This window comes from Epinephelus moara, chromosome 1, assembly GCF_006386435.1.
Source record: "Epinephelus moara isolate mb chromosome 1, YSFRI_EMoa_1.0, whole genome shotgun sequence".
Classification (NCBI taxonomy): Eukaryota; Metazoa; Chordata; class Actinopteri; order Perciformes; family Serranidae; genus Epinephelus; species Epinephelus moara.
This window is the reverse complement of record NC_065506.1, coordinates 42,041,095-42,066,984: the sequence shown is the minus strand read 5'-3', so window position 1 is coordinate 42,066,984 and position 25,890 is coordinate 42,041,095. Positions and strand designations below refer to the sequence as shown.

Here is a 25,890-nt window from a genome sequence, read left to right as displayed (position 1 = left end):
GTTTGATTTTGGTTTTGGAACAGGGAAGAAACGTATATCTTTTTCCAACCTCTCCAGGTAACGAGTATCATTAATACACGACGTGCCCCAGGCACAACATTTAGCTCCAAATCCACAACACCAGCCTGAAAATGAAGGAAATCTGAAACGACTGCATTAGAGTCAATGGAGCACAGCTGTGTTGTGCTTTTTTTCGTTCAGGGTCATCTGGTTCTTTGTCAAATTAGCCAAATTGCACTTTTGTTTGTAACAGTGATGGGCTGGTCGATCATTTTTCACTGCACCGTCAAACAACTTAATATGCTCTGCTATTTTTCCGTGCAGCGTGGGATGGTTACAGTTCTGACTGTAACAGCAATATTTAAATATCAGTAACAAAACAAATATTGGTAACTTATTTATTTTGGGGTGCAAGTTTTGCAGTTTGTTGTCCTTCCCTTTTATATGTTAAAAAGTGGTTGCCATTGATGGCAACCAAAGGCTAGGAATTGGTTGCTGATTTCTCAAAATGCAATGGGGCTGCACAGTTAATCAGAATATTATGGAAATTGCAACATGGCCAAGTGCAATATCCAAATTGCAGGAGCTGCAGTTTTTTTCATAAAGGTAAAATGTGTCACAAAATATTATAAATGGAGCATTGTGGTGCTACAGAGATCCCCCAGCCTACAAATCATATTCTAGGCGTAAGGGAACATGCTTGTTTGTTGCAGACTCCAGCAAAATTTGTTTTTATATTTTTACAGTGAAAATAAACACAAAAATGACCATATCCACGCACATCGCAATCCCAATATCTGTCAAAATAATTGTATAAATGTAATATTTAATATCATGCAGCTCTAAATGGCAACCTGGCAACTGTTACTGTCGTGTTCGGACTCTACCATACTTTGTCTTTGCCTGTGCTTTATTTTTTAAACACACACACACACAGACAGCAGCGTGTTTCTCAGGCCGATCCCATTTGGACAGTGATGTGTACAGGGTGTGACAGAGAGAACCTGTTGTTGGCTGTAGAGACAGAGGCGCCTGAATTACTGACTACAGTGACTCCAGAGGACTCCTTATGATCTCAGGCACACACTCTCTCTTTCACAGACTCATTTTACGTCTGAGCTGCCATTCTTCTCCCGGGCGACGTTAAGGGCACAGTGTAATTACTGCCAAAACGACTCTCAGCAGGTTCATATGTACAGAGCCTTTTTTAAAGCTCTACACGGGCTTCAGACTTCCTGGCTACACTACAAAATGTCTAGCATCTCGTGGTAAACTCAGACTCATTTTGCTGAGGCTATTAGAAAGTATCTGATCAGTTTCTTTGGCCATTTGTGTCCCTCTTTCACAGCAGCCCCTTCTCTCCTCCAGCATACATAAATGAGCAACATTTAACTGCAGCGTGGATACACACACATTTGTATGCAGCTCCGTGTTTGACTGTGTTTCTATTTTAGACTTCATTAGAAGTGTACTGCTGCCTTTACAATTACAGAGCGAGGGGGAGTTCAGAGTCACGCTGAAGGTGACTTTAATCAGACTGATAGCTGTTGGACATGTGCTGGGTTTTGAATGGAGTCATCCCGCGTCCTTTCGCCTATATGGTGAACTCTCTGGCCACACGCAGCTAATCAATCAGAACTTTAAACTGCGTCAGCGCGATGCAAACTCTATAAACCTGTGTCCAGCAGCTGGTGTTTATTAAACTAACTTTAGCCTGGTGTCTGAGCAGCAGTGAAGCCTGATTTTTCTTCACACAAAGTGTAAAAACGGAACCTTTTCTTTCCCTAAGCCACTGCAACACACTAATCTTCATTACAGCTTGGTAAACATGTGATCAACGGTCACCTGCTGGGCTGAATCACGACTCCAACACGTCTCTGTCACACAGATGATGGTTTACTAAAGTGGTGCCTTTGCTGTCTTTGTAGTGGCTCTGCTAGTTTTCCTGAAGCTTACTATGTTTCTTAGTGTATTTATTTCTCCTGCCATTAACAGAGGTGCTCTTTACTTCAAACGAGGAGTTTTACTTTTATTTTAATTATTCTACTTATTATTGTCTAAATTATTTATTCAGTCCATTTAGGTTCAGTGTGTAGAATTTAGGGGGATATATAGGCAGAGAGAATTTAAGTATTTTCTTAAGTGTATAATCAGCTGAAAATAAGAACTGCAGTGTTTTGGTTACTTTAGAATGAGCCGTTTATATCTACATAGGGAGCAGGTCCTCTTACATGAAGATTGCCACGTTGCACCACCATGTTTCTACCGTAGCCCAGAACCGACAAACCGAACACTGGCTCTAGATCGGGCCATTCCTGTTTTTGCTTCCACCACCGTAGTTAGCAGCCCCTCTACAATGAGCAATGTCGGGGAAAAAAACGCCTATGCTTCAACGTGAAACTGCTACGTGTTTTTACATTGGGTCCGTTTGTTTTGGAGAGAAAGAGACCTTTGCAGATAATTCAGCTCCTGGTAAAAAACCTCCTGAACAAAGAACACTGAAGGCATCATGTACGGGACAAGTTTCAGCTGGTTGCAGTTTGCAATCCTTACCACTAGATGCCTCTAAATCCCTCTAAATCACTGATAACACTGGACCTTTAAATATCAGGAAACTGTCAAAAATGCCACACAAACATCAAAGGTGACTTCTTCAAATTGTTTTGGCCAAAATCTAAAGGTTTTTTTTTTTAATTCACAATAATTAAAACATAGAAGAGCACAAAATCCTCACATTTGAGAAGTTGGAAGCAAAAACGAAAAAGTTACATATTCATTTTCTGTCCATCTACTCATCGATTAATTGTTCTTGCTCAATATCAAATCTTCTTAACAAAAGCTAAAGACAAATGCGTCATATTAATGCTAAATACATACAGTATTTCATTAGATCGACTTTCTCCCTGGAACATAACATATACAGCTGTTTATATCAGCCTACTGGTAGTAAAATATAACTAGGTATGATATGAGATTTAATAATTCCACGTGACGATGTGGCACTGCAAATATGTCGAAACAAGTAAGAAACTATAAAGCCAGCAAATGTAGTTGGATGATATATATATTTATAAAAAAGGGATAATCAGTTAGATTTATTTTAGAATATAAGCCGGAGATTTCAGCTGTAGTTTTATGGACAATTTGAAAATTCATGAATAAAAGATTTTGGATGAAGACGTTCTAACGACTTAAAAATGCAAATGCGACTAAATATCGGTCTGTGAATTTGCTTCTTTTGATGCGCAACATAAAACCAGCATAGCGCCTGTACACTCACACACAAACACACACATACACACACGCACAGAGAACTCCATTATGTTCTCCATCTTTGGCAATCTCTTGTGATTCCCCCCCTCCCTCATGACAAGTTCATTCCTTCACCGTGATTCATGGCTGTGATCTCAACTCTTCAAGATGCACCATGCATTCAGAAAACACGCACAGAGAAGGTGCGCATGGATTTCAAACTAAGCATGACCACTTTGCACTATAGACCATATAACCTGTACCGCCTTTAACAGATTTTCGTCACACAGTTATTTACACACACACACACACACACACACACACACACACACACACACACACTGGCTATATTTGTTATTCAATACCATAAAGAAATCAATTTAAATGGGCGTTTAATATCCTCTGTCACACAACACTGTATGCAGATCCTTTCATCTCTCGTCTTCCTCTTGTTGGAGCCTACAGAATTGTCCTGAGAAATGAGCGATGATCATAACTAAGTCATGAAAGACTCATCAGGTTGCAGGACAGGCGGGCTGCGAGCTGAGCAGCCTGACAGAAAATGAACTCTGAAGCAGCGCCCTCTTTAACCTTTTCTTCTGCTTGCAGCTCTGCCAGCTTGTTGCCTCGTATAAATAAAATTCAATTGAAACAGCGAAACACCAAATATAGTTAGATAAGAAAAAGCAAATACAAAACGAAATGGAGTGAAAATAGAGGTGGTGAAAGACAGACAGTGAGACAGAGAGTGGAATAAGTGCTCCCATGGAGCATCTGTCCTTTTCAACTGCTTGATTGATTATAAAAATAAGCAGATGACGTCACATTTTTAGGGGTTTAAGCCAGAAGGGCTGAAGTCTATTGTGTTTGTGCTGGTTTATCGGTTTTCTTCAAAAATGATTCAAAAAGATGGTACATCATAGACACGTGACATTTTACCCCAATTATTGGAAGTTTCTGCTCAAGAATTATAACTCTTATCAGCGTGAGAGGGGTGCTATAATTAAAGGTCATCTTCAGAAAGTCAAAACTAGTACGTTATAGGTCCGATAAAGCCGGATCTGGGTGTGTCGGCAACGGCCTGCCCTGCCGTCTGCTACAGAGACATCAGTATTAAACTGAGACTGTTTCTTAGCGGGTTAAAAACTCCTTGCGGTCACATTAAATAACAGTCCACATCTCTGCTTTGGTACAGCTGGTGTTCACACCTGATGCAAACTGTACCAGTGTACACTTAACCTGTACTTGAGACTGGACTTTGGGGTCAAGTGTACTCAGATCCAGGCCCGAGTCCCTGATGTGAAAGCTTTCTAAATAAATGCCCCAAGTTATAATTAGAATAAATACAATCTGTAACTTTAGATAAATCATTGCTGTTAAAATGGAAAAGACGAAAAGAGAAGAAGGAAAACAGGAACAGATCAAGTGAGACAGACAGAAAGAGACATGAGAGAATGAGGGAGAACTAAAGAGAAAGGCAGAGAGACACACTCAGACTTGTAATATGTCCGGTCAAACTGCATGAAGTCAGTTTCTCCACAGGTGGATCCAGCGTCTGTTCGGACTGCTTTCCATTTGGCTCTGTCATTTGGAAGGAAAGTTTCTCCCTCCTCTCCCTGAGTCATTATACTGTTCTGTCGCTCTTCTCCTACAAAACAATGAAGCTTTGTGTTTGCAGACACACACCACACCCCTCTTCCCATGGGAGAGTTTTCTTCTTTTTCTCTTCATCTCGGTGACCTCTCTCATACTTTGTACCGTACAAACATCACTAACAGCCTCACAGACAGTCTGATATGGCCTCCCCTTTAATCTAAAGGCAGCTGCAGCTGGTTTATTTAAGCCTTACTGCTGCAGAACTTGTGACCTTTAGGTTACAGCACAGTGTAGCCAATCACTGCTGCTCTCATGTACTCTCAGCAGGTACTGGGCACTCTCCACATACAGGAAAACAATTACTCTACCTCTCTCCCCCAACCACCAATCTGCCCTTATGTTTGCCCTCTTTAACAATCTCGATAGCATCTCTCCTTGCCGACAAGTTCATTCCTTCACTGTGATTCATCGACCTAATCTCAACTCTTCCGGATGCACAGAGCGTTTCAAAACTACACAACACACAGGACAAGAGGTGGCGAACACACCTCAATTTACACACAAGTACCGAGTTATAAATCAAATAATCTGGACAGAGTGGGGACTAAATTTATTGTGTACCGCTCTATCTACAGACGTTTCAATTATGTTTTAAAGCCTCAAAAAATAAATAAATAAAATGTAAAAAATCCCCAGACTAGCTGCCCTGGTTTCTTCAATATTCAATGTGGACAAAAGCAACAGAAACTTCCTTAAAAATCATAAAATTTAAAACAATCTTGGCTTGTTTATGTGTGTCATATTACAGTATCATCAGCATACCCTTTCAACTACTGTCTTTGAAGACTTCCACTCAACTAGGAAGCAAAATATCTGGTTTTAAAGGTCCAGTGTGTAGGATTTAGGGGCATATATTGGCAGAAATGGAATATGATATAATTAGCATGTTTTATTGAGTGAATAATCACCTGAAAATAAGAATCATCTTGTTTTCGCTACCTTAGAATGAGCCGTTTATATCTACATAGGGAACAGGTCGTCATCCCAGATTGCCATGTTGCACCACCATGTTTCTACAGCAGCCCAGCTTTGCATTTTTGCGTTGGCCACCATAGTGATGCGATGCTCATTTTGAAAACTCTGACACTATTTTATTCAGTATTCTTACCAGTTTAAATCACCAGGTTCATTTGTCTTGGAGAGGAGGACTTCTCTGCAGATAATTCAGGTCCTGGTAAAAACGTCTTGAACGTCCGGATCTTACTTTAGGTGAGCACATATTAGCAGGTGCTGGACTAATGGCCCATCTCCAACAGGCGAAACAACGTCACCTATTAGTAATAGAAACTACTTGATTCAGTGTTTTTACCAGTTTAAATCACCGGTATCTGTTTGTTATGGACAGGAAGGGACCTCTGTGGATAATTCCGCTCCTGGTAAAAACCTCCTGAACAAACACAAAATAAATTCTAACCAGGAGAAGTTGCTGGTTGCAATCTATGATCCTCACCACAAGAGGTCACTAAATCCCCCTAAATCTTACACACCTTTAAGTAAAAAAAAAATGGTTTTGCTATTTTACTCTTGAGTTGAGACTTGTGTTAAAGACATCAGCCATTGAGATGTCCGCCTTCTCTTCAGTGTAATGGAACTAGACGGCCCTCAGCTTGTGGTGCTCAAAGGGCTAAAAAAACATTAAACAAACAAACATAAACAAACAAGAGCAATGTCTCTTTCCAGAAATCATGACTCGGTTACCCAAGATATTTAGGTATTTGCTTTCTACCAGACTACACCCATCAAACATAACACTGCACAGGGGAATGTGCACCTATTACTGGCGCACCTAGCACCACTGGGCTAGCTAACCTTACAGCTCAGCCAAGGAGGACGCCATTAATGTTAACTTCTTGCAATGTCACGAGCACAAGCCTCTTGTCCATGAGTAGATGCACACTTCCTTCTGCGCAGTGACATGGTTGGGGGAAAGAAGAGTTCCCACATGAAACTGCTCACAACAGTCTGTGGACTGTCTTGAGTAACTGGGTCATGATTTCTGGAAAGAGACATTGCTGTTGAGTTTTTCAAAAGCATTTTTGGCACTTTGAGCACCACAAGCTGAGTGGCATCTAGTTCCATTATATTGGAGAGAAGGCAGACATCTCTACAGCTGACATCTCCAATATTCAGCAACTCACACCAAAACAAACCAGACTGATAAACAGCACTTCAGGTAGGAGGAAAAATACCTATATGTAATTTTGATTTTAGGGTGAACAATGCCTCTAAGAATAAAACAGCAATTGTATTTGTCCTTGACTGATAATTCTTCATTTTCTGTCTATGTTTTAATGTTTAAAAGATATATATACAGATACCAGTGTAGGTGTCCCAAACTTAACTGGAGTACACAATTACAAGTTTATTTTTCGTTGCTACAAATACTAAAACGAGCACTGACAGATGAGACAGTCGTTGCATAATTTGAACGTAACTGACCAAAAACACAAATATCAACGCCTCTCTCGTTTGTTTGTGTGAAAACTTAAAAAGTATGTGTCATAACTTTTTTTTGGTTGCCATCCTTGTCATCTAGAGAGTTCTTGCTACTTCATGAATGCTACAAATAAATACACCTGGTGGGAACTGGCTATATTTTGGCATCTGCCTCGTCTCAAGCTGAAAATAACTGGCTCTGCCGAATTCTTGTGGACTCATCACCGGTGAAGAGTGGATAATGCCAAAGATGACGCATGAGTATATGCATAAATGTACCATGCTGAAATGTGTGGATGGAGTCTGAGCGGTGTGCGAATAGTACAGTGTTTCTGGGTGCATATTTAGTGCCATGCAGGTCTCTGTTGGCGAAACATTGTGCTGTGTACAGAGTGTGCCAAATCAAATATGGGCACAGGCTCCAACTGAATGAAGTTTTTGTTTTGCCTGAACTGAACCCAACCGAGGTTGACACCTTGGCCGTGGTGTGTGTGGCACCACGGTGTCCTTCTAACGACCTATTACTTCTGGAAGTGTTATACAGTGTCCTATATTTACCTTTTGGCTTATTCTAGGGTGGAAAAACAAAATCTATTCACATACAAAGAAAGATGTCAGTGCCCAAATAAATTGATGTTCATCCTACTAAGGAATATACAAACCTGTTTTGTGTCTGAGTGCACTGAGTTGAGTCTTTATCTAGAAATTCCCTCATTTACTTCACAATGGATGTTAATTTGTAAGTCTTTTGAGGCTTCACATCTGCGTATTATCACCACATGAGAAAATTGTTTTGTCTTCCAACAATGTGCGAGCTAGCCATCTGGCTGAAGACAGGACAGAAAGACTGCCAGTGTGCGAGTTACTGCTTCATGTCGAACACAATAACAGGCAGCAAATAAAAAGCCTGTGTGATACAGAACCCGTGTTTTCCTTTGTGTTGTACCTGGACATGGGGTGGTCTATGGGGGGCCAGTAGGGACAGAATTTAAAGAGAGCACATTCCCCAAGGCTGTTCAACTCTTAAATGGTACAACTTTGGCATTTTTAAGGTAAACTACACAGGATTGTTGGCTACTGTTCATAAACACGCTCGCCAGCGAAACTGAAAGTAAAAGCCAACCCCAGATTCACTCTTGTTTGGCGTTTTGCCTTTCTAAATTTACATTCTTTTGGCGCTGTGTCTTTTGGATGGTTGGTGCTTACAGTCTAGCCCTGGCTGCTATCTTTTTCAGGTTCCCTACAGCCGAAGGCAAGTTAGATTTAGGGCTTCTAAGACTATTTTAATGCCACTCATAATGAAATTAAGGGTGCTTTCACACCTGACCTGTTTGGTTCAATCGAACTCGAGTTTGTTTGCCCCCTGAGTGCAGTTCGTTCGGGCAGGTGTGAACACAGCAATGGCATTCGGGTGTGCACCAAAACAACCGAAACAAGACCTTCTTGAAGAGGTGGTCTCAGTCCGGTTACAAATGAACTCTGGTGTGGTTTGTTTGTGGTGAGAACGTGTTCCGACCTAGATCTGAACCAAGTGCAGTCACATGACACATTGTTTGGGTTAAACATGAGCATGTTACAGTCCTGGAGGATTATTAATGTGCACCTCCTCCTGTACTGCCTTAATATGCACATTCAGCACATCCAATGCATCAAAACATTGTTTTCTAGTTGGAGCCGCGCCTCGTTTTCAAACTGTATGGTTTGACTAAAATGAACAATGACAGCAATATAGTCCACGATGAGCAGCGCTAAAATCAACCTGCGTAGTTGTCCCTCCACTGTGACATTAGAAAGTGTCACATTTATCTTGCAAGTGTACTCTTCTTCAACGTTTGCTTTACTTCCTGGATTTTTCCCACATGGAAATTCTGACCAATCAAGAGCAGCTTTCTGTCACAAGGTATTTGATCTGGTCCGCTTGCTGCCGTGAGAACACGAACCAACTCTAGTTATACAACTTTGGAATAAAATAAGTCCCTGATTTGGACCAAAGGAGACAACTCCCCTCTGTATAACTATAACTATAACTATATACTGTTTTAAACCGGTAAATCCCGCCTAGTATATCTTTAAGGGTTCTTTGTCTCCAGCTTAATTTGGTATTTTGTGGATTTTAAAATGTATTTTTTTGTATAATGGTTTTAGTATTTAGTGTGCTGTCTTGAATGTTGCCCAGGCTGTCCGTTCACCAAGGCAAGTTCCTATAATTGTAATTAATGGCAACACCAAGGCAAGTTCCTATAATTGTAATTAATGGCAATTAAGTTAACTCACACCAATCAAAATCTATAGACTGCTGTTCATTTTCATGAATCGTGAGTATGTTGTTACATCTTTTATTTTTATCTTCCAACATCATTTTTGGGTTCATTTCCAACTATATTTGAAAATACAATTGGTCATGAAAATAAAGTTGTCCTCCAAACAGGGGTGGTGGTCGCAGGAAAAAAAATCAAAAAAAAAAATCAGAAAAACAAATATGCATATGTAACAAACTCTTATTATCCCACGGTTTGTGTTCAGGTTGCAGAGAACAAGTGATTTCTGTTTCACACACTTTAACATTTTGCCAAAGTGTGCAGCTTCTATTATATCTCTTGCCTGACATGATCTCTTACCACTCGCAGTAGCTTCCTCTGCTCCCTGAAGGTGGCACAGCAGCCCAGCACGCCTGTTACCATGACGATGGCTCCAGCCAGGACCAGTATGTAGGCGGAGGCAGCGTAGGTCTTGGAGGAGAGAAGGCTGATGTAGTCGCTCTTCTCCACCAAGGTCCAAACGCCCACTGCCATCACAACACCCCCTGCCAACTGGGAGAAGATTACATGGTTAGAGTCTGATCTCAGGCAGTGACCGGTACAGAAGGACTGAGACTCTGGCCCCCAAAACGGCACAAAGTACAACACCGAGGAGACAGAACCTGAGAGTGACAAAGAGGTTTGACTTATTCATCACCCGAGTCGGCTTCAAAGTGAAGAAGAAGTAAATGCCTGCCAGGGGTTGATTGTGACCTGATACAAACGAGCCATCACTGCCACACAAGATAATCTAATCTTGAATCAGTCCATGCTGGCAGATATTTGTGAATGAGCCGAATGGAGCTGCTCAGGTCAGTAATCCAGGGCTGTCACTACTCCTGTGACACGTTTGATGAAAATATGAAATTTAGCTGCAGCAATTAGTCAGCTGACAGAAATGTAATCAACTGTCATGATAATTACTTAATTGTTTCAGTTATTTTTCAAGCAAAAATGCCAAATATTCTCTGGTTTTAGCTTCTAATATGAGATGCTTTCCTTTGTCATATATTACGGTAATTTTAAAGGTCTTGTGTAGAATTTAGGGGGATATACTGGAGACAGGGGAAACAGGCAACACAGATGGTGAGGTGGTGAACTGAAGCCAGATTGCGGAGATTAGATGTGAGAGGAATCATTATATGTATAATAACCTCTCACACGTTTAAATTTATCTCAAACGTTTCTATAGATCCACTTCATAAACAATTAAACACAGCGGTGATATTTTGTTTGTGCCAGTCTGCCATAACTTTTCCATAAGCACCTTTTAATTGTGAAAAATGTGTCACCTTAAATCTCAAATCAAATTCCACTCAGTATTTTATTAGAGCTGGCTCATTATCACATTCCTCACCACCGGAGTGCAGAGGAGCGGGTCGGGGCTGGACTGTGTGCTGCTGACACTCGTGGTCAGCTGTGGAGAGCACCACGCACAGCTGAATGATGCCAGGCTGTGGCAGGTGACAGGTTAATAAGGATCTGAAAATAAGCGTGAATATACTGCACATTTCACCTCAAAAGCATTTTTTTTTTCCTCACAAATTTTTAAATGTTTCTTTTACATTTCATACTCTGGACGATTCATTGAGACAATAACTGGCAGATTCATTTCTATAAATTAGATGACTGTTAACTGCGGCCCTGAACATTACTCTTTTTCTACTTTTTGGTTGAGGAATAGGCATTTTTAAAAAGGTTCTGAGTTTAAAGTCTGAGGAACTATGAAAATCAACAGAATAACCAACCAGCATAAAAACCAGTGCTTCCATCCAGAAAATAACGACTGTCACAGTCTGACATCTTCAGCGTTATCAAAGATAATGGTTGATGAAAACATGAGGAAAATTAAATCAGTAAGATATCACTGTGCCGAGTCAGCAGATGGAGCAGCACTGCAACAGAGATCTGTCACTGTGCCAAAGCCTTCAATCTAACAGCCGGCCTAATTTAGATTTAATTTACAAGAAGGGAAGACGATGGCTTCAGACTGTACCACACCCAGAGACAGTGTGGCTGGTAAACACACACAACAGAGCTAAACAAGATGCTTTAATCAACACTCTTTACTTACCATTACTATTTTAAAAAGTAACCATAGTGCTTTTTTTAATTGGCAGGAATTAGCTGCAGTACCTTCTGTACCAATGCTTTATATGCTATTTATTTCAGTATTTTTCTTTCAGTCCTTACAGGTGCAGTTTATAGGCGCAGTTCAGAACACAACCTAATAATACGAGTCAGGGATTCTCAATGTTTTTGCTCATGACCACTTGAATCAAAAGCTACGTAAGGCCTCCTGTAACCAGTTGCTAGTGAGATCAAAATATATGTTTCCCTTTAAGATGCTTTCAAGAGAATATTCATCATTTTACCCACAAACAATAAACAATATAAACAATATATTTTCAAAAGCATACATAGAGCAAAGCATCTCACAACTTTTCAAAAATCATCTTGCTACCCACAGAAAAGATCCCAGCCCAGTAAACCACAAAAGAAGCAGAACTGGGTTTTTGTCTTTGCAGTAATCACTCCATGTGTTGAACATGATACTTGCTGTAGCTTCACCTGCTGTTAAAACTCAATGAACCACAGGAATTAGTGGATCTTGTCCAAGTCTAATTGAAAGCTGCACAACAGAAGTACAAACTTTGGCGACCTCTAGTGGCTTCAACAGGTAAAAACTGAGACACAAATAGATCTAATGGACCCTGAAGTGAATGTGTGATGTTGTGTCGGCGTATATGCCCATTCACAAGAGCTACTGAAATGAATTAGAATAAATACAGTGAATGCACGACATCTGTGCCTTCATGCACAAATACACATTTGCATTTCAATTTTTTTTGCATTTTATTCTAAACTTTTGATGCATTGTAATTGGCGCCACAATGATATCCATTATCAAAACCATTGCTGCCAGTATGAATGCTTTGTGCTGTGCAATGTTAACATAAAGTTATCTCCCTGGCCTTCCAGATTACAAGGTTTGTTTACGCAGATATGGCTTTGAGGTCCGATTGCCAGTCATGTTTATTTTCCATCTTCAAGTCAACCGTATCTTGAACGTAGCTGTTGGTGAAATGTCTGAGATGTAGACTGTGGTCTGAAAATGTTTCATCAATCCCAACACAGTATATTATTTCAACCTAAAACCTCAAACAGAGGAATATCTAATGACCTACTTCAAATGAAAACACTGAAAGAACCCAAACTACATTTTTACAATAGCGTTTTACTTATTAGTGTTGATAAGTTCATGAACCCAAAGTCAACATGGCCAAACAAATCCTTGACTGTGCTTTTAAATGCATCACCAGAGGGGCGTACGCAAAGCAATATCAGTGGGTTAGTGAGGTATGTTGATTGTTAAGCCAGAGTTTTCTGTGTCACAAAGGTGGCTCTCTTTTCACTTAGCTATGCTGCATGGCTAACCGCGTTGGGACCAGTTTTTGTTCCGAGTTTCAACTTAAAATCGGCTAACAATGGCCTTTTTAATCAACTCCTTTGGAAACAGTGTCACTATATAGTCAATAGTTGATATATGAGCAATATAGATTCTTTACATTATGTTTTTATGCTTTGTCCTGATTTGCTGAAATCCATTTTACTCAACTGAACAAAACTTTTTTTATGAAGCACAATTAAGAACAACTCACGCTGACCAAAGTGCTGTACAAAGGGAATAAAACGCTAAAAACACACACGAGAGGCAACATAACTGTCAGGTACACAGCTCACACATTAAGAGACACCATAAAAGTAGGTTTTGAGCTTGGACTTTTACACTGCTAGTATATTACACCAATTAGAAAACTGATGTATTTCCCACAGATAATATTCAATCAATAACATTCAATTTACTTTGATTTGGTCAAAAACTTCATTGTGCAAACACATCTGTTGCATCAAGTTTAAAGTTTAAGAGGTGCAGGCTATAATGTTAGAGTGTCATGTTAGAAATAAAGGGAGTGGTAAAATTAACAGGGTGCAACTTGTGAATTCACACAATTACTAATTTCGTGAGCGCTACTGTCTGGCCTTACTTGAAGCAACAGTGTTGTTTTTTACTGTAAGAATTTTAAAATATTCTTTAAGGTAAAAGGATGCAGCACAGGCATCGATCACTTTAAGGGTCAAATGATGCTTTGACTCGCTTTATTGGAACGCGCATCAAGCCTGAAGAAGAAAACCTGGATTAACGCAGCCAGTTGATGACCACCTTTGTGCCACTTGTTATCTCTGACCAAGGTTTTTAGGGATTGTTGAGCCAGCTAACACAAAGAAAAACATCCTTGTCACTGCCGACATAAGCCGCAGACACAAAAGGCAGACAAACAAAAATCCATCTCATCCTGCTGTAACACCTGTAATGCCTCAGCACTGATTCTTTTTTTACTCAATTTGGTGTCTTGATTCAAAATTCAATCACACCAACAGAACATCAATAGAAAAAGGGACATATGGTACTCCTGAGGTAAATGGACAGCTGCCATTCAACAAAACACTTTTAATATAGTGCTGAGGTGTGTTCATTTCGGCATCTGGAGTTCAGAAGTTCTCTTTACTTTCAATAACTGTGGTTCATGTAGCTTCACTCAAGGATTTTTTAAAATTTAATAATCACAAGGAAATACCTACAATATCCTGAAATATCCATAGGCTTGTAACACTGGTTCAGTGTTGCTTGTCTGCCAATTTGAGAGGGATCCGATTCTTTGGCAGACAGATGATTATCACATATGGGCAGAACTGCGAGTGAGAATGAGTGAGAAACTCTTCCTTTGGTGCTGCGCTGATGTTTGACTCTGTTTTTTTCTTTCACAAAGCACATCCAAATTACAGAAGCGCTGATTTGTAGTGCTTTTCTCCCGGAACACCACGTTCTTGATATTGGAAAGTTTTGGGGGAATTAGGCTTTGAATGCATCTTCTGTGTCCTCTGTAAAAGTATGCAACTTGGCTTTGATTCCATGAACTGAAATAGCAGCAGGCATTCATCTGCTGCCTGAAAAAGGAAGGCTTTGTAGAAAGGTTCAGAAGAATTTCATCTGCTAATTCTTCCTATTTACGCCACGTAAAAAGAACACTTCTCGTGTCATCACAAGGACATTATTGCGAGCATGTGTATTACTGTTGTAAAAGAAAAACTAGAACTATCGAAATATTATCTCCTTATCTTTATCAGGATTTGGTTTGGATGTGTTGTCTGAATAGTTTCTAAGATAAGATAAGATAAGATAAGATAAACTTTATTGTCCCGCAAGGGAAATTTGTCTTGGGCAGTATAGTGCAAACAGCTGCAATATTCACATACATACATACAATCAACACAGACAAGTTGCCAACATAGTGCGTTGAGTGTGTTACAGTTGCAGACTACTGTTGCAAGAGTAGTGCAACCATTTGCCTTGTTTGTAAGGTTACAAACAAGGGAACTACAGGTATTGCACTGGCCTATCTCAAAGTGCAAGTGAGTGCATATAATACAAAAAAATACAGAGGTCAAATAAAAACACCAGTAAACCAGTTAAAATTATATTAAATCAGTTGCGGGACCATAGCGCAAATAAGAACAATACTAGATAAGAACAACAATAACCAGACCATTTAGGCATAAATAGCCCTGCGCACTACTTGAATCAATATCACAGTTTGGCTTGTTTAGGCTCTGATAAATGATCAAGACCTCTGTGTTGATCCCCCTGGCTTCTTCCTTTTAACACCAGTTAGACATATTTGTTTTTATGGATTTAAGCAACTGACACATCAGAATCACTGCCAACACTGTAGAGTACTGCAGACACCTCACATCAACACAGACAAACAGGTATGGAAACGAGGTAAAAATGTTTTTCTAGATAATATTTTCAACACAGTCAACATCTCAGACAATCCACAAACTTTATCTATGATCTACATTCATAAAATATTATTGGTTAGGTATGTCTTTGTGAAATCATACGAATGGAAAGTTGAGAGGAAAAGTGCCTGAAAAATTAATTTCATGCCAATCAAATGAGGGGGGCTAATTTTAGACTTAAAACCAATCTGACCCACCTCGATGGCAGATACCACACAGTTTAAAGGGAAAATCTGGTTTACCATTTGTGTTTCACTTTGATAGTTTTGACCATCATTCAGTTGTCCGGTATAATAAAACATCCAAAGCAACTGCTGAGATGTGCAACCACAACAAAATCACTATAATGATTTGACAAACAGTCAACAGATTACAGAAAGGTTGTAAACACAGACTATATAAAAGAAGTAGACATAGCCACCGCGCAGACTACAGTTTTGAGGCTTTGAGTATGGTATTTAGGCCGCTGCCATCTTGTTATTTTGGGACCAGAAGTGAGCATATTTCAAAAAGAGGGTGGGGCATCTGACTGAGAACCTGAGGACGCCATTGTGGAAGCAGCTTGTCAATAACACGGTAACCAGACCCTAAGTAGGGGTGTTGCCATATCATCTCGTTCATGATAACACTGGTATAATTTTTAATATATACTTGCCATATTTCGACTTGTTGACATATTGACGCCCATGGCAACAACAAGCATGGCTGAAAGCAAAATTATTACTGACTCGGCAGTGGTTCCAAAAACAGGAGCAGCTTCAATAGTGTGGAATAAACTGTGGCGTCCTGAATGTTTTATGAACAGCCCAGGACTTCTCAGACTCTTTTAGTGACTTACTGCTCAGAGGGAACTCATTCAGCGGCTCCTCTGGCAGCAGCACAGCGTCTCTCCCTCTCCTCTCTCGTGAGAGTCTGTGTCGTCAAGTGATTTTGTCATAAACCGTTGGTAATGTAAACCTACGTGACGCTCACAGCTCAACAAAAACTGAATACGTGAAGGCAAACTGCCTACTATAACTATATAACTTATTTTGTTGCAATTCTATGTTCTTAAATTATTATTGTTATTTTTTACTAATTTGTCATATCGTCAAGAATATTATTATCGCAAAAATACCCTGAAATATTGTGATATTATTTTAGAGCCATATCGCTTAGCCCAACCCTGAAGCATCCCCTGCTTTATCAATTTACAAACTGAACATCATGCTGTATTGAAGAAGACTTGAAACTAGAAACTGAGCCCATGACCTCATGAGAAAAATGTGAGATAATAAATCAAGCGCAGAGTAGGGTCATTTTCTCATTGACTTCTAAACAATTGGACTTTTGCTTGCAACCAGGGGAGTCGCCCCCTACTGGCCAATAGAAAGAATGCAGGTTTCAAACCCTGAGATAACCCCATGGTTGCAAACACAAATAAAACAACGTCTTTATAAACAACTCTGCTAAATATCTAAACCATTTTATTTGGAAGTCAAACTCAGAGCAAGTGCCTCCGAAATGTCACAGGAAATCTGTATGAGAGTAAAACTACAGCAGCAAGTACAAAAGGTCAAAGTTATACCAGGTCTCTAAACTTTGATGCATACTCACACTCACTGGTAAATTATTTTACTGTTGGTGAGTACAATTTTATTACAACGAATAAAAATTATGTCCAAATCAACAGACAAAAGAGACCGTACGATGAGTTACACATCCTGATCATAAATGTCTTAAGACACGCCTGCGTTTTGGAAAGCGTGCAGGTGCTTGAGAGCCACTTCAGACCAACACAAGCACATGTGTAATTAAATCCCTTGTGCAGGCTCAACTGCGCCAGAATGGAAACTTACCCAAAAGAGAAAGTTGAAAGTAAACAGGAGGTATTTCAGGCAGATGGTCCCACATGTTTCCTTTTTCTCCTCGTAGACCCCCATGCTGCAAAAGACAACAGATTTTATGTCAGTTATGACAATTACAAACAGTATGAGCCATTTTCAGTCAACACAGCCGATACAATCTGTGATCAAAAACTTAAATCTTCAGCTTTCTCACAGAGAAATGTGTTGGTAAAATGACTGTGACAAACATGACTCTTTTGCTGGCTGGATCTGTGTCTTGTAATCATTTGTGTTAGCATTAGGTATGGTTGTAATTCGTTTAAGGCCAGTCCCAATATGAAGATTGAAAACTTTCTTTGAAACCTTAATTTGAGAATGTTTTCTTTTTTTCATTCAACACGGGAAGTAAAAATAATTATCTAAACACGAGAAGCTGCACAAAAATATTGCCTACATACAACACTTTATAAAATTTGTAAAATTAGCTTAACAAAAATTGACGAAAAAAATGAAGTGCTAATCACATAGAGCATTTGATGCCAGCTTACAGCCCTCATTGGTTTTTGATACCCAGTGCAATAGACACGTTTTGGTCGGTATTAAAAAAGTATTGACGTTTAATTGCCAGATAACTGGTTATGTTTCAAAGTAACTAGTTTGTTGAAGGTCATAAAGTCAAGATATCAAACTGAACTAGGGCTGCAACTAATGATTATTTTATTATGAAATGTTTACAAAACTAGAATTACCACCTCGCAGTTGTATGCCTTCAACAACCAGTCAAGTTACAGGTACAGTTTACATCCACTATTGTCCAGACCTATATGCAGCAAAAACAGTGGACAATGCTTGAAATATAAATGTTGCTGCAGAGAAAACATGGACGTTTCATGCACATCTTCAACCCGGCAGTACACAAGATCTATACAATCACCACAGTTTCAAGGTGAATCCAAAACGTGTCCTTACAAAACATGATGTCACAGTAAAGCTGACCTTTGACTTCCATCACTTGATCATTTTATTTCATTAGACATTTGTGTAAAATGTTGTCATAATTAGCATATGAATTCTTGAGTTATGTTCAAAATATGCTGGCTGAGGTCATAGTGACCTTTGACCACCAAAATCTCATCAGTTTGTCCTTGAGTCCAAGTGGACATTTGTGCCAAACTTTAAGAAACTCCCATAAGGCATTCTTGACACATTACATTCACGAGAATGGGAAAAATAGATAAACAATGCCTCCGGACATGGCCATTGTTGTTGTGGAGGCATAAAACAGTGAAAAGTGGTAGTGATAACTTCTCAGAGTCCATGGTGATGGCCTCATTTTGCTTTATTTGTCCGAGTGACACTCCAAAACCCAAATACATTCAATTTATTATCATATGACAAAGAGAAGCAACAAACCCCTCATATGTGAGAAGCTCAAACCAGAGAACATTTGGCATTTTTGCTTAAAAATAACCGAAACTTCTAATCAATTAAGAAAATGGTTGCAAATTTAATCAGTTCATTCTAATTGATGCAACACTGAATTGAATGATAGCTCAATTATACCCCCCCACAACTCTAAAACAAATAATTAAAGTACAATGCAGGCTAGTAGTTGGCACGGAGGATACAGAATTAGATCTTGAAATAAAAGCCAACCTTCCTTTTTATGGCGAGGTGCTTTTAACAAATGAGATGTTACAGGGCTAATGCAGAGCATGGGGGAGTAAGCATTAGATCAGCAGTGTAGGCAGAATCAGTGAGCTGAGTTATTACATGTGTATGCAGAGAGATCCATGACTAAGCACTGAGTGGGAGACGAGAGTCGGCCAAAGGCTGGAAATTATAACCACCCGCTTCCCTGGTGCCTGCTCCCAACATCCAACGCTTCGAGAAGCAAAAGCGTCTTTAACGGCAAATTAATATTTTCAGCAGGGTGTGTTTCATCAATCAATAAATTTAATAAAAATGATTACTTGTACTTGCGTTGAAAGGTTAAAAATGTCACAGTTAAATCAGATTGAAGCTTATCCAAACGATCTCTGTATTTAAACCGCTGTAATTGATACCGTTTTAAAATCTGACAATGTTTTAATGCTAAACACGACTGTGGATTGTGATGTTTGCAAGATTTATAGATTCCAATCACAGAACAAGACTTACTACTTGCTGCCTTCATGTAATCTTTGTTCCCCAAGTCTCACATCCTTTTTTTTTAACCCCACAATTTTCTTGGCTTACTTGCCAGTCAAGCCCAGACTCGCCCTCCTCTGACTGCCTCTTATCAAGCTCGCCTTCCTCTCCCGCTCCCCCCACACCCACATCCACCACTGTCAATGCACATGAGTGCACTGCATGAATGAGCGAGTGTGTCTGGGCTCTGTCTGGTGACCATCTGTTATCGTGGGACCACTTAGCGTGATCTTGTTAATTAAATTCAAACAAGGCTGAACTGACAACTCCTTAATTTCAGTTTAGAGCCGGTTCGGAAACAACTGAGTCAATACAGAGAGTTTACTGTTTAAAGTCTTTTACAGTACAAAAGAAATGTCCCTTCTATGTGGAGGGTCTAGCTTTGGAGAACGGCTGAGTTTCAAAATTATGCATCTTATTAGCTTTTGTTTGTTTCAGGACGTGATATCTTTACTCAAGGGCACATTAAAGTTTACTGTTGCCTGGTAAATAAAGCTGAGGTATGTCACCTGTCTGACACACACCACATATTGCATTTTGTAAGAAAACAGCGGTGAAATAACTTGGAAGAGGGCTAGAATGTTTATCTAAAGCACCTGTGTCTACACATTGTCATTGTTTTACGTAATACTGGCAATACACCTTGAGTTTAAAGGAGCAGTGTGATGCTGGATTTAGTGGCATTAGCGGTGAGGATTACATATTACAACCAGCTGAAGTTTTTCCGATGTGCCAGGCATGAACTCCCTGTTCAGTTTCCTTCAGTGTTCATTGTTCAGTAGATTTTTACAGGGAGCCAAATTATCCGCAGAGGTCTCTTTCTCCCCAAAACAAACAGACCCTGTGATTTTAAACTATAAGAACACAGAAGACAGCAGTTTCACAATAAAAATCTGTGTTTTTCCTATGCTGTTCAGCTTATCGCAGATGGGCTGCTAATAATGTTGGCCAACGCAAAAATGCGAACGGCCCTTTCTCAAGCCAGTGTCTCATTTGTCCGATGAAACGTGGTGATGCTCCTTATGTAGATATAAACCATTCATTTTAAGTAAACACATAATGATTCTTATTTTGAAGGTGATAATCCAATAAAGAAAACAGACTTATTATATTTTATTCCATTTCTGTGATTATATCCCCCTAAATCCTACACACTGGACCTTTAAAATGAGACATCACCAGAAGCAGTGTACTGATGCTTGAAGCATTTCCAGGATGCTCATAATTAATTGGCAACTATTTTGATAACCAATTAATCATTCTGAGTCTGGTTCTAGCTTCTGCATAATTAATTGCTGGTTTTCTTGTTTCTCTTTAATTGTAAACTGAATATTTTGGGGTATGGGACCACTGGTCGCAGAAATGGAGACATCTGAGGATGTTATCTTGGACTCTGGAAAACTGTGGACATTATTCACTGCCTTCTTTCATATTATAGACAAAGCAATTAATTTGAGACAATAATCCAAAGAGTAATTTTTAATGGAAACAATTTTAGTTGCTTCCCTACTTTAAATAATTTCAATATCTTCAGACTACAGGCAAATCCTATATTTTGACTTGAGATGTAATACAATGTGTGTCCACACACTTATGTTTGCGTTTAATTTGAGCAGCCATACAGAGACAAGACGCTCAATATTTCATTTAAATTGCACTATGTACAACATCTGCAACTGGATCATCTGATTTGCCATAATGTCACTTTTGCACTGAAGTCTTGGAGAACGACTGTGTTGGAAATCCAGTGCAGTAAACAAAATATAAGTAGCATCCTGCACTACAACATTTTAATCAGAGTCAACAAGGATCTTCTTTAGATCTGAGCCAGTGGTGCAGTGGAGGGTATACAGATTAACCTTCAAAAAAAGAGTTGAAGCTTTGTGAACTGGTCTCTCCGTCTGGGTTTAAAGAAGTGGGCTTCCTCTGTCAGTCCACACAGTCTGTGGTCCAGACTTGGAAAAACAAATGATCTGGTTTCAATGTGAGTGTCAGATTTGTGCCACCAGTCTGAACACAACCTTTCATCTGTCCTGAAAGGTTCTAGTTCAAATTAGTCACTTTTAAAGCCATATTAATCACACCGTATCTCCTACATTTAACCAACAGTTCACTGGAAAAACACCAGCAGCAAAGTACCCAGTTGTTTGGTTAAAAATGGGTTAAGTAAATAAAAAATACACAGGTATACTCACCTCTTCTATTTATAGTATACACACCTATCAGCCAAAAAGCCATTAGAATACTCATTTCCTCCTTAGTTATCTACCCAGTAGTACACCCACCTCACCACTGTTCTGAGCTATTAAAACTTAGAAAACCCTTATATATCCCTAATATACCATTTGAGCTAAGGTGGTGAACAAACAGATCCCCTCCTGATCAAATTAATAATAATCAAAGGCCTGAATAAAAGTCACAAACCAAAGTCTAGGTCTAATGTTTGAAATATATTTCCCTTTAAAAACCTACTTCTGTCACTTCACAGTCTGTGGTCCAGACTTGGACAAACAAATGATCTGATTAAAGTGTGAGTGTGTCAGATTTGTGCTACCAGTCTGAATACAACCGTTCATCAGTCCTGAAAGGTTCTAGTTTAAATGAGTCACTTTTAAAGCCATATTAATCACACTGTATCTCCTACATTTAACCAACAGTTATCTGGTAAAACACAGCAGCACGGAAAACAGTTGTTTGATTAAAAATGGGTTAAACAAATAGACAAAATACGCAGGTATCAGCACCTATCAGCCAAAAAGCCATTGGAATATATAGGAGAGTATACACATTACCTCCTCAGTTACCTTCCTGTCTGCCTAGCAGTACACCCACCTCTATTAAAATTTACAAAACCCTTTTTTAATATATCCTTTGAGTTGAGGTGATAGACACACAGATGCCCTCCTGGTCAGTTTAGGTAACAAACTAAGGCCTGAATAAAAGTCACAAACACAAGTCATAGTTTTAAATAGGTTTCCATTTAAAGCTTAATCTTTTATTATCATTATTGTTTTTGAAGTTGGCGCGGGCTTCTTTTGTCAGTCCACAGTCTGTGGTCCAGACAGGAAAAACAAATGATCTGGTTTCAATGTGGGTGTCAGATTTATGCTGCCAGTCTGAACACAACCTTTCATCTGCCCTGAGAAACAGAGGTGAAGTTATGGTAAAAATGAGTCATTTAAAAGCCATATTAATCACACCTTTCCTCCTGGATTTAACCTGCAGTTACCTGGAAAACACCAGTAGCATAGTAACCAGTTGTTTGGGTAGCTGCCATGTAAAAGTTACACTGAACATAACTAAAATTAGCTTATTATTAGCAGCCTTGGTGTACTAGTGTTACCTGAATGTTACCTAGCTAGCACTGCCTAGAAGTTAGCTCAACGGCTCAACTGTAAAACCACTGGAAAGTAACGTCTTTTTGTGGTTTTTCTGAAACGTTTGAGCTCACAATAACTATCTATAAACCTCATACTAAAAACGAAGGGTAGCCTCTATCGTGTATTAATCTAAATTACCACACAGCTACATAAAAACATAGTTTGTATGTGATTTTAAACTGACGTTGCAGCGCATCTCTTCGCCGGTGTAAGCTAACGCTAAAGTTAACTGTTAGGTCTTTCACTGCCGTCTGAGCTGCTGTGCGGACACACAAACACCTATTTTATGGAGGCTGGCTACTTTTAAAAACAGCAGCAACATGATAAAAACCTGTCTGATACCTGAGCATTTATAGAAAGCTACTAAACGTTTCGGTTGTTTGGGAAAAAGACGACAACACTGCCTCGTCTCAATGCGACACCGCAGTGAGGAGCTAACATCACCGAGCACTTCCTGTTTCCACTTACCTGGCGTTTTCTTTGATTCTCTGCCGATGTAAAGCGATGAAATGCGTTTGAAATATTCCTATAAGGAGTCTGTTTTCATTCCAGTTTCCTCTGATAGAGGCCTGTCCGTCAGCAGAGTGGATCTGGAGGCCACAGGAATCAAAGTGCTGAGCTGAGGCAGTGATTGAGACAGGAGCTGGAGCTGACTCCACCCCGGGCCACCTTACTGTGGCTGCTTTTTTTCTGTCCCGGGGCGATGCTTTGTGATGCAGGCAGATACAGACGGAGAGAAGAGGAAAAGTAAGCAAGTTGAGGGATTTATATGCATTTTTTAAATCTTCAAATCTAGCAGTTCATAATATTATTACCAGCATATTACAGCATCTACAGATGTTTAATTCGGTCCCTAGAAAGTCAACTAATGTCTATTAAATTATAGCTTAAACCTTTTCAAAAGGCTGAGACAGTGCTGGAAGAGGTAGAAATTTGTGTTTGGCAAATTATTTTTGATATAACAATGCTTCTTGTCAATAAGCCTCATTATACCATTGGAAAGCCTGTTTATTTCCCTTTTAAATGGTGCCACACTGTAAGGAACATACATTTGTGGGATGAGCAGCAGAGCTGGGTATGTGGGTTGCACCCATGAAAAATTTGCCAAATCTTCCCTGCCAATGCCAAACAGCTTTTTTTTTCTTTTTTTTTTTTGATGTTGCTATTGACTCCTGTTTTGAGCTTCTGGTACCACCAGGTGCTGACAATCAGGTGCCCCAAATTCTGCAACCAGTCCTCCAAGATGACGACGCTCGCCCCCACAGAGCGGGGTTCATCAGAGACCACTCCAGAATTTGGGAGTGGAGAGGATGGAATGGCCTGCCAGCAGTCTTGACCTCAACCCCTTTGAACACTTGTGGGATCAGCTTGGGCGTGTTGCTCATGCCAGAGTGACTAACGCAACCACGTTGGCTGACTTGCGACAAATGGTGTTTGAAGAATGGGATGACATCCTACAGCAATGTGTGACCAGGCTGGTGACCAGCATGAGGAGGAGGTGCCAGGCTGTTGTGGCTGTGTATGGTTCATCCACATGCTACTGAGGCACCTGTTTGTTAAATGAAGAAATTGTTAAATTGCCAATATGTCTTGTTTCTTCAGACTTCAATCATCCAATCCACAAAACACCACCAAACAAGAGTCAACAGCAAGCGTTCTGTAGTGCTCCTCAGTGGTCTCTGTCTATGGCTGAATGTGCTCTGATAGGACTCCAGAGCAGCAGAGGCGTTATCCAGAATACTGAGTAGTTTTCTCAGCAACCTCCTCTCTGACACCTTCACTGAAGACTCCAGTTCCACTCCCAGGACACAACCTGCTTTCCTGATGAGCTTATTGAGTCTGTTAGCATCAGTTGCCTTCACCCTGCTGCCCCAGTTCACTACAGCAACCAACAAGTTAATGTGTGGTTAGGTTTCAAAACCGGTTTTGTTGTTTGTTGGTCTCAAACCATAGTCTGCAGTGGACTGCAGCTAGTTATTGCTCTAGTAAAGAAGTCATCCATTAAAAAAACTACAACTGCAACATTCACCAGTTCAGTTCAAATAAACACAAGAAGTTTGTGCTCTAGAAAAGGATCAGCACTCAGTGAATAACCTCCTAAGCCCTATGATAAGCTATTATGGCAAGGCTTAACTATACAGACCAGTGAGCAGTGATGACTAACATGTCTTTGGGGTCATCGGGTGGGAACCTCCTTTCACCAGTGTTTCGTCTAGTTGGTCCCACGACACCTCCAGGAGGCTAGACAGTGATCTCTGGCATCCCAGAGACACTCCCCTAATGCCAGGTCTCACTGCTCCCCACACCGACCCAATGACTTCCTTTACCTTACTTCAATTCAATCAATCAATTTTATTTATAAAGCCCAATATCACAAATCACAATTTGCCTCACAGGGCTTTACAGCATACGACATCCCTCTGTCCTTATGACCCTCACAGCGGATAAGGAAAAACTCCCCAAAAAAAACCTTTAACGGGGAAAAAAAACAGTAGAAACTTCAGGAAGAGCAACTGAGGAGGGATCCCTCTTCCAGGACGGACAGACGTGCAATAGATGTCGTACAGAACAGATCAACATAATAAATTAACAGTAAACCGTATGACACAATGAGACAGAGAGAGAGAGAGAGAGACAGAGAGAGAGACAGGACAGACTCCGTTTATGCGAGCTCCAGGTAGTGACCATGCCTAATGAAGAATAAAACTAAAACTAGAAATTATATAAGTTAGATTCTTCCCCGTTCCAGACCTCTGAACTGCTGTCTAAATCTCAAATCTGATTTTTTATTTCAGCAATTCAAATAGTTGGAGTAAAACAGAAGTAATAAAGTACATCAGTAAATTAAGTCATAAAAAATAAAGGTAATAGTTGAAGTTAAATAATCTGAATTAATCTGGTGACATGGTGACACACATTATGTACCCCTATAGGCTGTCATGACAATTATATTTACAGGCCTACCTAAACTACATTAGATTTAATCTA

The 25,890-nt window shown here is 39.8% G+C and overlaps 1 protein-coding gene across 1 annotated transcript in view; it reads right to left on the bottom strand.

Moving 5' to 3' along the window:
• The window catches only part of LOC126389008 (CD151 antigen-like), a 35,269-nt gene extending 11,728 nt beyond the window's left edge, over nucleotides 1-23,541 (bottom strand). The window contains exons 1-3 of the mRNA XM_050042427.1: nucleotides 23,371-23,541; nucleotides 17,345-17,429; nucleotides 9,963-10,154 (exon numbers count right to left, since the gene is read on the bottom strand). Coding sequence (XP_049898384.1) covers nucleotides 9,963-10,154; nucleotides 17,345-17,428 — 276 coding nt within the window. The 5' untranslated portion in view covers nucleotide 17,429; nucleotides 23,371-23,541. The remainder of the gene's footprint in view (nucleotides 1-9,962; nucleotides 10,155-17,344; nucleotides 17,430-23,370) is intronic.
• Nucleotides 23,542-25,890: the final 2,349 nt, after the last annotated feature.